General features: G+C 36.7%; 1 protein-coding gene across 2 annotated transcripts in view; it reads right to left on the bottom strand.

The window, feature by feature from the left end:
• FOCAD (focadhesin) overlaps positions 1-15,827 on the bottom strand; it is a 90,509-nt gene that overhangs the window by 44,918 nt on the left and 29,764 nt on the right. For both annotated transcript variants that reach the window (XM_079329882.1, XM_079329883.1), the window contains exons 11-15: positions 13,784-14,041; positions 6,489-6,593; positions 5,884-5,985; positions 4,643-4,773; positions 2,939-3,065 (exon numbers count right to left, since the gene is read on the bottom strand). In XM_079329882.1, coding sequence (XP_079186008.1) covers positions 2,939-3,065; positions 4,643-4,773; positions 5,884-5,985; positions 6,489-6,593; positions 13,784-14,041 — 723 coding nt within the window. The remainder of the gene's footprint in view (positions 1-2,938; positions 3,066-4,642; positions 4,774-5,883; positions 5,986-6,488; positions 6,594-13,783; positions 14,042-15,827) is intronic.

A 15,827-nucleotide genomic window follows, 5' to 3' on the forward strand; every position in this document is an offset into this window, starting at 1 on the left:
GTCCTCTGAAAATGCAAAACACTCTAGAAAACTAGCAAGATAAGAGAACTTTACGACACTGGTATGCCAATCACTGTCTGAAAAAAAAAAAAAAGGATAGGTGCTATTTAGAAAATGTGTGTTTACAGATCTAGACATGCTAGTGTCATACTTCAGTAAAAGGTCTTAAGTCTGTTTTCATTTTTTGTTGTGTGGGTTTTTTTCATTCTGGTTTGTTCAAAGTAACATGCCGTTGTCATCTGGAGACATTAACTATCACACAGTGCTTTTGGTACAAATCATTTTGGTTTATACTTATGTTTTCTTGTATTTTCTTTTTTTCTTTTTTTAATAGCAAGCTTGACACTGCACAAAACACCAACTGCTAGATGAGTTAAAACTAAAAGATGAATTTTACAAATGCTGAGGAGAGACAAAGCACTTTTGCTTCAGGTGACCTATTGCCCTAAAAGGGTGAGAAATCTTAGGAGAAAAATAGAGAACAACAACATTTCAATGGAAAAGGGATTTAAACATATGCTTGGAATTTTTATTCTTGAATGTTTCTCAGCTTGCATACTCTACTTGACACATTAAATCAATCAGATGCCAGGATAGCCTCAAATTAAGTACATTCGCTTCTGTTGAAATCACTGGGGAAAAAACAAATTACATGCTGAGAAACAGGAAATATGATCTGGGGAGAACTGTGTGATTTTTTCCCATTTTTGATGTGCAAGATTCATTACCCATTAAAGACCTTTTGTTACACCTACCAAAATAAAAGGAAGGGAGCAGAAGCAGCTAGCCCTTCTTCCAAGTCCTGTAAAAGCTAAGTTTATACTCTTAACATTATTCATGTAGGATGTACTTTGAATAAAGTCACTACCTTTATACAAAACAATCACTGCAGTCAGCACAATGGATAACTATTCTTACACCAAAAAAAGAAATCAATGTTATAGCACATTTTGTTATCGCATTACTATAACAGAGAAGCCTTTCTGAGACTTCTAGAACTCAACCCTGACAAAGCCATATGGTGTATAGGGTTCCATGATCAAATGAGTCAACACTGTAGGTATGAAAACATAATTTATTACTCTAGTTCAGAAACTGATTGAAAGTTAAGTGCTCTCTAAAATCCTACTTCTAAGCAGCTGCACATGAAAAAGCTTGGAGACATCCCTTTACCTTAAGTCAGTGGCAGAGAGAAAAAACACCAAAACAAAATCATCTTTATGATGACGTCCTCTCAGCACTGCAAACTACAGTCTAAATAATAAATAACAGACAGACTAAATTACTTAACCCAAATGGTTACCCAGCTTTCCAAACCACAACAGAATTCCCTGTTAAAGTTTTAGAATAGCTAGGTGGTAGATTTGGTCTCCCAGAACATTACACTGTATTTGAGGAAATAAAGCAAATTGAATTTGGACAGGAAAAATTCGTAACATCCACAAAATATTTCTCCCTCCCTCCCTCCCTCCCTCCCTCCCTCCCTCCCTCCCTCCCTCCCTCCCTCCCTCCCTCCCTCCCTCCCTCCCTCCCTCCCTCCCTCCCTCCCTCCCTCCCTCCCTCCCTCCCTCCCTCCCTCCCTCCCTCCCTCCCTCCCTCCCTCCATCTCCCTCCCTCCATCTGCCTCCCTCCATCTGCCTCCCTCCCTTCTTCCCTCCCTTCCTCCCTCCCTCTCTTGTCTTAGCCTTCCAGCTCTCCAAAATGCTACAGTATACATCTGTTCTCAAATGAAGCTATTATAGTGGGATGTGAAATTTATTATACATCTAATTCTTACTTCTTCACAAGACAAAATGTAAATATAATCCAGCCTGGGAAAACATTGATTCAATACCAAGGCCTGCATTCAAAGAATCTACATGACCATAAGACAAGCCAAACTTCACATCAAAGGCAAACACAAAATTACCCTAAGTAAATTATTTCTTAGCAGCCATTGTTGGAAGATTTTTAATTATATTGAATATAAATATCTATGGATGAGTCAGTATATTGTTCTTGAACTGCTAAGTGATTTCAAATAATGTGGCAATGGCTGGCCTCACTGCAGTAAACACTTACTGCAGTGGAAATGTATTAGCGGATAAACATAAAATTGCTGTTTGGCAGAGAATGGGCAATCAAATATTCCTGCAGGATATAATTAGTTCACTATTCTGGTGGCCTGTATAGTATACTTTGTCAAATAGCAGATCCACAGCATGTCTGTGCCTGCATCATAACACCAGGATATCACTGTCTGGGATGTGGAAACAAAGAACCTTGTCTTCTAATTTAGAGATATCATATAATCACTATTTGGGTTCAAAGGAACCTCAGGATATTTCCAGCCCACCCTCCTGCTCAAAGCAGGGTTACAATGAGAACAGATCCAGCTACTCAAGGTTGTATCCAAAAGGAATGTGAAAATCTATAGAGAAGGACACAGCAAAATCCCTCTGGGCAGCTTATCCCAAAGCTACTAGTTCTCTTCATCAGTAAACAATGAACACATCAAGGTAAAAGAGAAGCCTCGCAGTTGCTGGTGATTTCACTCTCTATCTGGTACACTCTATGAATTAGACACAGCAGGGCAGGCTAGTAAGAAGATACAAAAATTACCTTTAAGTAATTTCAGCCAATCAGAATTATCTACCAAACAGTCTTCCTTTTCAAATCTCAAGGGAAGATGCATGGAAGGATGTCATTGCAATAAACTGCAAAGCTGATACGAAATTTCAGCCCATGCATTGAAAGGCTGATCTGCTGTGGTAGAAGGTCACAGTACAATTTCCCAGGAACTATTAACTTATGTTAGAAGAGAGGAATTAAATTTGTTAGGAAAAAAAGAACTTCTGCAGGAACTCAATGTACTATTAAAAAAAAAGGCCAACTGGGAAAAAAGGTCATGAACCACAAGCAAAAATTGAAACACAAGGACAAGCCAATTTAATCTTACCTCAGCCTCACAAAGTGCCCGTAGACCCTGTAATACTATGGCAGCAGGTGAAGCTTGATCAGGTTTTGTGCATTCATTTAATACCTGGGAAATTGCAGCCAACATGTCTGCTCCATGCTGGTATGGTCTAAAGGAAAAAAAAAAAAAAAAAAGAAAATAGAAGGCAATATTCACACATGCACACAAGTTATAACTTACACACAAAAATCTATTAGGTGCTGGTTTTATTTAAGTGACAACTGAAACCTAGAACTAGAAGTCCACACACACACACACCCCAAAAAAATCCCCACAACATACATGGAGAATATGATAGAGCGCTCTAAAAGCTGAGTGACAAGGGGAATTAAATCAGTAGGCATCAAATTCCAAATAAAAGATCATGGAGTGGTTAAATTATAGAAGTTTTGTCTAAGCATGTTGTATTCATTAAAAGATTACATAATTCAAGAAGGGACTGAGAATGGAAGCCCAATTTAAGAATTTATTAATTTATTCTATTAAGAATGCACTATTTTATGATTCTTTGTTGCAGTCTCCTGCAGTCCCTGCTGTGTATTGGTGGAGTTTCTGGCACCAAATGTTTTCTGCCCCTCTTACATCAGAGAGATATATTTTCCTTTTTTTATTCCCTGCTGCAATGCCAGTTGTCTTTCCCTCAGTGACTGCATGGGCTACTTTAGTCTTTCAACTATCCATTCAGTTCAATTGGGTTGTGGTGGGCAAGGTGTTCAACAGTTCTTCATACTATCTCTGTAAAAGATTCTGATAAACGGTAACTGGTGATTTTTATGCATGGTAACTGTGACTTATCTATGTGTTCACAGATTCTTCCAAAGGATTTCTGAACGCATGAAGAATGTGCACAACCTGAACTCCAGCTATACCACTTTTCTGGCAAAAAGAATATTATAGGTGCATTGAAATTTCCCTCTTGCTTTTCACATTTCAAAAATTTCTTAAAAAATTCTGACTGGCAAAATGGAACTAGGTTGAAGAGGTAAATGAAAAGGTATTTCCTCTAGAAACTTGTTTTTAGGTGATACTTAAAAGATATATGAATCTTCTCAGCTGTTATTAGCTGACCTTCAAAAAGAAAAGTGAAAGCTGGAACCCAATGTAGGTGACTGACAGAAAAGATTATATAGTGCGCATAAAACCGAGAAGTAAATACTGCATTTTAAACATACTCTTTACAGGAACTTATTATCAAGTTATTATCAAGAAAGTTATTATCTAGTAATGATATTAATGCACTGTTAGAGCTAGAAGGGTTCAACGTACTATCCAGTTTGAATTGCACAATGGTGTTCTGTAGAATTATATCTGAATAAAGACCAAAAATGTACACGTGACAAAAACATGGTTTTCAGAAAAAACACTGTATCTTTCCTAGAACAGATCAAAAGAGAGACGATTAGTTCTTTCTTCTACTGTTTCGTCTCTCCCTTTTTCTAGTCTGGAACTGCTATGCCTGAAGTTTCTATCCTGGACCACTAGAGGATGCATCTTTTGTTTCACAATTAAGATAATTTAATTTTAAAAGCATTTATATATATCTGTCATAATAGAAAGTCAGTGTCTCAACTTGAAAAATATTACTCACAATTAAAGTAACAGATTAAGTAAAGATAATGATGCAGCTTTTCGGAAAACAACTCTTTTCCCTCACAAAGACACAAGATGGATAATGCTTGCACTTACCTCAGCCTACATACATCTCTTACACAAGCAGCTTTAGCAATCAGCTTTTCCCATTGAGCATCTTTGTCAACAGACACAGACGGCATATCAGACATCGCTAAGAACTTCTGTAGTTCTGGGTAAATTCGATCCTAGAAAAGATTTCATTTTAAAATTATTATCACACCTTTAAAAGTGCGACTGGATTTTCAATTGGTAGCACTTCTACAGGACTTCTACATATAACTTTGATTTTTATTATTGCATACCATATTTTGGTTTTTTTCATTATTCGGCTCTAACGCTACATTGAGATTGAACTAGCTTTTGCAGACCATGTCTCTAGGCATCTTTAAAAAAATCAGAAGCAAATTATTGTATATAACTTGTGCTGATTTTGTCTGGGATAAAGTTAATGTTCTTCACAATGGTTGGCATGGGGCTATGTTTTGGATTTGTGCTGAACACACGGTTGATAACACAGAAATGTTTCTGTTACTGCTGAGCAGGACTTACACACAGCCCAGACCTATTCTGCTTTTCATACTCCATGCAGGTGAGGAAGCTAGGGATGCTTGCAAGGTTGGGAGGAGACATAGCCAGGATAGGTGACCCAAATTGACCACAGCGATATTCCAGACCATATGATATCATGCTCAGGATATAAAGTAGAGGGAAGAAAGAGGAAGGGGGAGACTTTTGCACAGATGACATTTGTCTTCCCAAGCCACCATTACATGTGATCTCTCTCCTGCAGACAGCTGAACATCTGTCTGCCCCTGTCTGCAGAGCACTGAATTAGTTCTTTGTCTTGCTTTGCTTGTGTGCGCAGCTTTTGCTTTCCCTATTAAAGTCACAAGTTTTCTTCCTTTCACCCTTTTAATTTTTCTCCCCAATCTTACTGGTGGGTGGGGATGTGAGTGAGTGGCTGTGTGGTACTTGGTTGCAGGCTGGATATAAACCATAACGCTAAGTTCATGTTCTTACTGCACATAATGAAAAGCAGAAAGCCATCCTTCAAACAATTTTTTTTCTAATCATAGTGTGAGATTACATGAAACAAAAATACAGTTTATGAAAGACATACTGTAGAAATATTCCACTAGAAGATCAGTATAGGCACCATTAACACAATTTTCTTCATAGTGCTGATAATGACACACTAGTAGAAGCAATGCTCCACTGTTATTTTCTTCCTTGGTTAGCAGTAATGAAGATTTTCAACTGGATTTATTATAGTGACACTACAAGAAGTTTCTAACCTGTCTTTCCCATAATGATGTCATCAGCCGTGAGGCAATTGCTCTGAGCTTAGGTGTGCTCCCGAGCATGTGTATGGCACGTAGAATCTGAGCAACACAAACCTGAAAGAAATTTTTAACCACGTGTTTTTGTTATTTTATATGTCCAAAGACAAAGAGTAATCTACAAATCATTATTTTTAATCAAGTATGACCAGGAAATGCCATCCATCTGCAATACCAAAAATAAACTGAAAGTAATTTTCCAAAAACTTTAGCAAGTAAGTAAGTCCAAGAACATCCTCTCGTGACATATATAATGATCATATAGCGGAGACAGCGAAGTGTAAGGTACATTTCACTTTAAAGCAAGTATTATATCCCATCCAAATTATTACAAAGTAATGCAGAAGCTTAAAAATATGTTAAGCAAGCTATACATTGCTCATTCTAAATAGTTTTTATAAATATATAATTATATATATATAAATATAAAATATATAATATATAAAATATATATATAATATATATTTAATATATTACATTACATTATATTATATTACGTTACATTATGTATCTTCTATTTATACAGTTTTCATTTTATAAAAAAACTTTTTCATTCTGACCTTGTGTACACCAAGTGTAGGCAATGTATACAATATCTCCCCGTAAACTGCAGGCTCCAAAGGTCCTCCCAATTTAAATATCAGAACTGGGATCAGATTTGGGACCTAAAATAGAACAAATGCAGGAAATAAGTTGGAATTTGTCGAATTTGCCAAATTTGCCAACATGACATCTTAGAAAAGACAATGAACTTGTCCTAATATATTAGAAAATCATATACTTTATGTATCTTTTTCTGGCTGTATATATGACAAACCTGTCACATAGTACAATATAATTTATTGCATTCTTTCTATATGGTACAAAACTTCCAGAGAGCTGCTGCTGAAGGGGACTTATATATCTCCATTCCCTTTAGGCTATTTTCAGTACCTTCACACCAGTAGGTGCTACAGTTTTTTCTTTTGCACTTTCCTATTGGTGTGATTAAATCTAATATTAAATTAAGTCTACCTGTGATGTCTATTTTTTTTGACTACTGAAAACATAAACACACAGACACACAAATACATATGCTATTTATATATGAGTTTTTAATATATTTATATATATGTATGTGTGTATGTATGTATGTATGTATATATATCTGAGTGGCTTATACAGATATTGGTTAAAAAACTGGAAAATTCTGCTACAACATTTGTTTCAACAAGCATTTTTACATGAGAAGATGATAACATTTTTCACTGTAAATAGATCCATCTCAGTCCACAAGAAGAATAATAATTAATAATTCAAGTGTTCTGGGATTTTGCATACCTGGCTCTGTTCTGGTTCCAAATCAGAGAGCAAAAAAATACGGTTTATTCTACAAGTCATCACTGTCTTTACAGCAATATGAACTGGTCCTTCCACAAACTTACTAAGTTCTAGAATCTGCCTTTACCACCTAATGAATTAACTATAATACATTACTTTTTTCCTTTTTCCAAATAGTTTTTGACATTCTGAAATAGAACAAATCCCTTTATAAGCCAGCAATATTCCAGATATTTGTGGAATTCACTAGTCTTCCTCTTTGAATTGCTTATTTCCAGTCTCTTCCCATAGTAACCCTTCCTCTTGCCAGAGGCAGGTTCTTTGGCAACTCAGCTTCATCTTAAGCTAGCTCTCTAGTCAATAGACCACTTCTTTCATTTTTCTCAGCTGCAGCTATACTGAACTATACACCAGCAGTGAGACCAAATGATATTAAAAATAAATTATATTCATAATCCGTTGTTATAATAGCATTCAAACCCTATAAAGTGAGTCAGCTAAAGCCCAGACTTCATCAGCTGTAATGGAAAGCTCATTTCAAGTCCTGTGCCTACATTAATTGTTATAAATTTATTCTACAGTAAATATATATTAAATCAAAGTTCTACAATGACTTTTACACTAACATTTAGTAAACAGATACTAAGTTTGATTTACAAAATTTTCAAGGAATATTTATGCATGTGCCACTGTACAGACAGTTAGAAACTTCTTTAGAAGTATTATCCTTTACAGTCTATTTGTTTTGAATATTTCTGTATATTTCAGTTGTAAGATTAGGAAAAACACCAAAAAGTTCTGGTACAGCACAGCTTCTTCCCTCTTCATCACACTCACACAGTGCTGGGACTAGTTTCAATATTAAATTTATGCTACATCTTCATCAAGGGTGCAACAGCTCCACAAAGGTGATCAACAATTCACTAGCTCCCAGCAGGCAGGAATCAGCTTCAGAATGGGAGGCATGGTGCCTGTCAACACTGACTTCTACATTTCACATGGTACCAGAGGATGCATAAGTTAGGTCAAGACTGTCATTAGGAATCTGAAGAAGGATTTTGACATTGTGTTGTTTGGTTTCAAACCTAATTTGCATCACAAAAACGATGCTGTGATTTCTCAACAATTCTCGCTTTTAAAATAAAACTCGTGAGACAAAATTATATTATTTAATAAATACATCTGGGATGGGAAGCATACGCTGCCATTTGGTGTCATGATTTCTTTTTTTTTGAGCTATGAGGCAACTGTTCTTCTTCAAAAGAACTAAGGGAGAACAGCAAGTTCATTTCTGGGCTGAATTTTGGCAGATCAACCATCAACCTAGTTGTCCAGTAGGCAAGACAATGCAATGAGAAGATTTCTGAAAGCATACAATACTCTGGCATTTCTTGCTTCAATGAAAAAGACAAAACTACTGGACAATTCAGACAAATGAAGGAACAAGTTTTTCAGGTAAGTTCATAAATGTAGCTAAGTTTCTCGTTATAAAATAATAAAATAAATTTTTCTCAAAAATGAGCTCTTTTCAGAAAACACAAGCTAGATTTTCAAAAGACTCATGTACTCTAGCAGGATCCTAATCAATAAGATACAATCATGAAGAGTCTGTCCACGAGCTTGGACTATTGATATGATTCTTTCCCTACAGCTACTTACTTAGCCTTCACAAAATTCTTCTTGGCTTTTTTCCATAGTGAAAGTCCAGAACCACTAGTCCAAAATTCTTCAGCTAAAACCATTATATTGCATCAAAATAAGGATTTTACTCAGTGGGGAAAGAGGAGATACATGTAAAGAAACATTCTGTAGACTCTTTCATGGACAGGGTAAGAAAAAAAAAAAAAAAAAAAAAAACCAGAAAAATGTCTGCAGGGCTAATTACGATGATAATTTTTTAACCTAGTGATGTTTTTTTAAGTGCTCCATTCGTTTAGACAAAAGACACCTTACAAAACATTCAGTGTGAAAATGGGAGCTACTGTTAGTGAACTCTGTGTAGAGCTGGAATAAACATGAAAGCAATCTTTCTTTCTGACTGGTTTGTTTTGAAATACAATTTTTCAACTAGATTTTTCACAGGAATCACCCGTGGCTTTTCAATTCAATATCCACAGCTACAACCATCGTGTCCCTTTGTGAACAACAAAGTAATAGAATTTCACTAGTAGCAAAATTTGTGACTGTCCACAGCACTTAAAAAAACCCCAAACAACCAACATTAAAAACTCCCACTACACAATTCTTCTTAGGCTATGACCTTCGTCTCAACATCTCAGCATTTCTACATTTTCTGCTGGCATACAGGTAATTTACAGTGGCTCCAAAGCAGACACTTGTTAATTTTGCCCCTTAGACATTTAACTTCTGCAACATTAGGTGCTGAAGTAGTAGCTAGTAAACTTCTAGGCCAAGCTTATTTTGATTTGGACATGATTCAAAGATTCAAAAAATTCAGAATATATATACCTGTTACAAATATCTGTCTTTAAACTGAGTGTTTAAGTGCCACTAACACCAAAGGAACAGATTCAAGTTACTATAGATGTGACTGTCTAAAATTAAGATTGGGCTTAACAGCCACTTTTTGTTTTCTTCTTTCCATACCTGTCCTCTGACTTCCTTTTTCTTCTGTCTATGCTGCACCCACCAATGCATCCTTCAGAAAGTGCCCTAAGCAACCGAAGACTCAAAATGTCTAACAAGTTTGTTGTGATGAGGTTTTCACTTTCTTAACTTACATTCCAACCAGTTACTTCCACCATCTTGTATAAAGCACCATTTATTTCTGTGGAACAGGATAAAACACAGAACCAAATACAGCAAGAGCTGAAGAATAAATCTGCCATCAAAATAGTAGTGTTAGATGCCTTCACACTGCTGACTGAGTTTATTAAAATAATCAGTTATATCCTCCATCCGGGAGCTTCAACTCTTTCTCTTGCTGTACTGTGATTGCAAGAGAAAGATGAGACAAGTCTAAGTCTTCTGCCTCAGAGAGCCCTGCACCTACAAGAAACAAGGTGATAATCTTTCAGTGCAGTGCTACACTGCAATAATCTCTCAGGAGCCGTTAAGCAGAGTCAGAACTAAATAACTTGTCAGAGACAAGACAGTTACCACCTGATGCCACCTTCAAATGAGCCAGACAGTAAGTACAAGTTTCAAAGCTTTAAAATCTTTTTGAGTTTAATATTTTTGAGATTTCATGCATTGCTATAATTTAAAAATGAACAATGCATTAAATATTGCTAACTGGAGAATATGGTGTCATTGGTTGCAGTTAACTGAGGACTAGGAACAGAAACATCATCCCAATGAAGCACACAATCTTTTTCATGCCAAATTTTCAAATGCTACCAGCAGAACATCTGCTATGTTTACAATTATACTGATTGCTTTACGTAATACTACTAGAAAGATACCTGATTAGATTACATATGTTGCAGAAAAGTATTTTAAAGCCCACAGTAATTTTAGAAACTAAAAGCTCCCCATCTACACTCCTTATTATCTGACAAAATGTGAGCCAGTAAGAAAGTATCAACAAATCAGGTTGAGTTCTGCATTTTGGCCATGGTTTCTAACTCACATGTACTTCTGCTGATTGCTAGGGAAACAAAAAATATAATGAAGTCTGAACTTCATGCTCTCATTGCCTTTGGACACAAGCTGTGCTTCCCAGTGCCAGGGAGAACTTTTTCATGAGATTCATGGGAGATTTCTTAATTCCAAGATAGTCTGACCACCAGAGTTGGCTCAACAGGATATGTCCATTAATCTTTCTTACTGTAGTGGTGAACAAAACTATTAGCTTAAAATAAGAATAAACAAAGCAGAAAAACCCACTCACATAATGCTAAACACAAACAGCTTCAGGTTAAATAACTCCTTCTATATCTGCCTAAAGCTTCTGTAATTCTGCTGACTTGCTCTTTGATTTGTCTCTAAACCTGTTCATTTAAAGTCAGTGGATTTTAGATAAACCCAATGAAATTCTCAACACTCACTCCCTACAGTCAGGCTTCAGGCCTTTCTGCTCAGGTACCATATTACTGCACTGGTATTTTTCAGCAGGTTATTGCTTTTCTTGTTAAACTGAGTGTTAAACTACATTTGGAACAACTATATCAAATAGTTAGTAAATCATTATTCCTTTCTCTTTCCTGTAATACGCCAGTGATTTATCATCCAACTTAAAGACTCAATGCAACAAAACAGGCTAGAGACAGTCCACAAAAATAGAAAGCCACTCTCTCAGAGCACCTGGAGCTATCTTGGTAATTTTTACACAGCCAGTTAAGCACACAAAAAAAAGCCTGCCTTACTTGCAGCAGCTTGGATCAGAAGTCCAAGAAAGATTCCCACAACAGGGCAGATGTATGGCTTTTCCTAGAGACTATTTAATGTACAAGGATTGAGACCTGGATACCTGGTTACAAACTATATAGTGGACATGTCAAACTACTTATAGTTGATGCGCACCACTCATAATAGTTTTGAAAGCTGGCTTACAGAAATATTTTCAAGAAAAAACAAAGTTAAAGAAGAGATACCCAGGTGGTACTTGTTATGGGTTGATGTTTTGACTGGCTCCTCTCCTTGCTTCCCCCATGCAGCTGCTGGCCCCTCCCTTGGGCTGTTTTATCTAGGCTGGTGTTTTCCAGCTGGCTGCTGCTGCGTTTTTGGTCTTGAGCTGTTCTCTCGCTCTCTGCCGTTTGCCCAGCTGTCACCCCCCCTCCGGCTGCTTTGGCCACTTTTCCCCTTTCCTCCCAGCTGTTTTGGCTGCGCCCCTGTTTTGGCTTGTCTTGGGCTCGCTTTTGCTTGTCTTGGGCTCGCTTTTGCTTGTCTTGGGCTTGCTTTGGCCTGCTCCCAGCTGCCCCTCCCCCTCTCTCCCTTCTCCCTGCTCCAGGGATTTGCACCAACTCCAGAGGACGAGGATCTGGACTTCGGGAACCACTCTGCCACCCTCCCCGGCAAGGACCGGCTGGGTTCGTCTCATCTGGGTCTGGGCTGGGAAGTGTTTCTTTTGTATTTTTGTTAATAAAAAAAGTTTTTTCCATTTTCCCCTGAAGAACAATTCTTTCCGAGCTCAGTGAAGGAAGGAATTGTAAAAAAAAAGCAGGGGGGGGCCCCTTTGGAGCTCTTTTTCCCCAAATTTGTCCTAAACTTGGACAGTACTACAGCAGCTCAGCTTTGCTTTTACACAGAAGTGCAATAAATTTTGCTTCTTCCTGACTTTTGAACACAGGTGCTTTCTACTTCAGTGAGTAACTGAAGTTTTACTAACTACTTTGGGGGGAAAAAAAAGTAGGTCAACAAAGTATCTAAGCTTTCCCTAAGCTTTGTGCCTTTCCTCAAAAATGTGTCTCAGTTACAAGAGGAAATATATCTGGAAGACCCATTTCTAATCTCTGGCTTAGGATCACATTGTCATAGTCAGATCACAGTTTTCATTACTTCCAAATTTTACATTCTTTCCCTTTCCATTGATTAGCTCTGCACCCTTCCTCTCAACAAGAGGTCTAAATAGCTTGTAGGAGGCAAAAAGTAGTATTTTCCAGCAAAATCATTCTACTTCTAACCTTTCTGCTTCTTAAACAATTTTGTTTTTCCTAGAGATAAGATTTTTATGCTACCAGCTTTTCAACATGTACTTAAATAATACAGTCAAAATGATAACATTTTAAACTCTTGTGCTGTAGAACATGCTAACTCTTTGAGAAGAAAGCAATTTTAAAAAACCCAAGGAAAATAAAGCCTGTCTTTACGGCATAAATTAAAACTGAATCAATGCTTCCCTCCTGCCTATTTAACAAGAAAGTTGTGATTGTTTCTGTACAATACTTACTGCATTACGTTGCTGTTTCCAGACAACCCCCTTAATCTTTCCAGATTACATGGGCAAGATTAAACATTCTGTATAATTCTAGCTTGAATTCAGTAATGAAGGAGACAGAGACTAGGCACATGTTCTTAAGAAGCAAGAATAAAAATGTCACAAGGGACTTGGCAGTCTTCCAGTAACCACAAAAGAACATAGAGAATAATTTATAATGTCACCCAAAGTAAGAAATTGTTTGGTAGCTTCTTTTCAGGCTCATGTTGTATTTTCATGCATCCTGGATAACACTAACAATAAGCAGTCTTATAAGCCAGTCTCCTTTCTAAGTCTAAACAACCACAAAATACTCCAAAACAGAGACATAATACATATTTTGCTCTAAGTGACACACAAAAGAGAGCAAGCTGAGAGTATAGGTGTGCGCATATCTGTGCAGAATGAGGGGCAGTCTGCATCAGCCACTGCAGTATCCAGATGCCAACAGCTGGTGAGACTGGGATCCAAGGTTCTCAGCACACTGACCATCTCTGCACTGTTGTTGGAGTGATCAATACTGTACCTACTCAGAATGCAACCTTGTCATTAGTAGGACCTAGCATCATGAAGCTGCGGCAGACCTACCCCTCTCCAGCTGCAAAATCCAACCCAACTCCTGAAAAAAATCCCAAACCACTAAAAATAAATCTTTACCTGAGAACAATCAGCCTTGGCTATTTCTGTTGTAGCCTGGAGTACAACACGAAGACTGTCTCCGTTTTCTTGGATCAGTAAATAAGCCAACAAAAGAAAAATATGGACAGGTACTTGAGTGCTAACAGGCAGCAGTGACTTCACTGAAGATAACCACTTAGTAACTGCAGACTTCTCTTTCATGAGCTCCATGATCTTCCAGGTTGTATACAATGAACTGTAAGAGCTGGTTATAGGGCAAAGGAGTTTGCAGGACACCTGAGAACAAGTGAAACAAATGAAAGTCTCAATCAAACACGTATCATTAAAGAACAATTGTAACATCCAAAACAATTTTATAGTCCTCATGCAATAAATATAAACTGTGATACATTTTTTAAAAATCTTTTATATGAATTCTTGCACTACAGGTGTTTCAATGGGTTAATAATTCCCTGCTCAGGAGTTCCCATTTTACCTGACATCCATCACTCCTGTTCTTGAATATAACTGCAGTGCTACTAGCCCACTAAAACTGGCTTAGTAATTCTAAACTTCTATTTGTGACAATGAAAGGAAAATCCCAGAATTTTAACTATCATCTACATTATTTTTAAAAACTGTCTTAACTCTTAGTAGTACTTACTACCACAGTTTAAGTTAACCTGATTTCACATTTTTTGTTTAAGAAATGCTCTGCTTCTCAGAACAAAATGTTCTACTGTGGCAGTTGTGTCACTAAAAACGGGGAAGTAAACTCTAACCAATTTGTTAGGTTAGAAAGATAACATTACTTTAATAGCATTCCTGGATGCATGGGGAACTCTCGTCAAAGCATTCCTGCTCAGTAACCTAACAGACTAGGTTATATTTCTGAAACATCGACATATGCTAACTATTTCCATGGACTTGTTTGGATATGGTCTTTGGATACGGGTATCTTTTCTCCTTGAGAGTACCTGAAATATGTCAAGAAGTCATTATGTATTGTTTTTATCATTCTTTGGACTGCCACACAACCCTTGTTCTCAAAACTAACATATAAGCTAGTACATATTAATCACTAACACAAAAAAATAAATAAGTATTAGCTGGAACATGACTTATTAGTCACACTCATAAGGAGTTAAGATGAGGCCACATTAACTTCCTGTATTTGTACTAAGCACTGAAGTGAACAAAACAAGGCATTAACCAGGAATATAGGGATCATATAATACTGTGCCTTTTCAGTAACAGTTGCAGTCATGGAAGATACCATTTAGCAGCATGAAAGTTGTAAAATACAAATGAGGAATTATTTTAAGTCGTATTTCTGTATAAGGGTATATATATTTTAAAGCTCCTGTAAAATAAAATTCAAAGTTTTTCATTAAAAAAGGAAAGTTTAATACAAGACATGACATCTCTTCCCCACATTATCTGCATCCTTACAAAATACGTTTACATTATCAAGACAGCAGTTAGCAGGTAGTAATCAGGAGAAGAACATTTATATAAAGATAAGGTGAAGAAAGTATTTGAGAAGAGATCACCAAATGAACATTAAAAGTGGAATTCAGAATCCAGAAGGCTAGGGCACACTGAGCTTTAAAGGAAAAAAAGACTCTGAATGGCAAAACCTGTTCTAATTACAACTGCAGAATTTAATTTTAATCACAATGTTTGATTCCAAGTGAATCTATTTAGGCTAATGGAAGGTAGAATGTCCTTGTATTTTAGATTGCTTTTTAAAAATTACATTAAAATTAGTTTATTCCATTACTTACACATTACAACTACTGTATTTGGAAAATCAGCAATCTAAAGTACTAGCTCCTCTGGTTAGCAAGATTATTTTCAGTCAAAAATCTCTTCTGGATACAGCTGTGATACCTCCTTTTATTGAGAAAGGTATTCAAAGTTTATCCAAGGACAGACAGAGGGCCAATAGGAGTGTCAGGATGATAACATGCACTGTTTAATTGCCTGCCTGTAGAAGATAACAGGTCTTAAAATCAAGATCATACTATGAAAGGTCTTTCATTGTTTGGGGTTTTCTTTGGGATTTTTCTTTGTTGTTGAT

The sequence above is a fragment of the Erithacus rubecula genome (genome assembly GCF_903797595.1).
Source record: "Erithacus rubecula genome assembly, chromosome: Z".
Lineage (NCBI taxonomy): Eukaryota > Metazoa > Chordata > Aves > Passeriformes > Muscicapidae > Erithacus > Erithacus rubecula.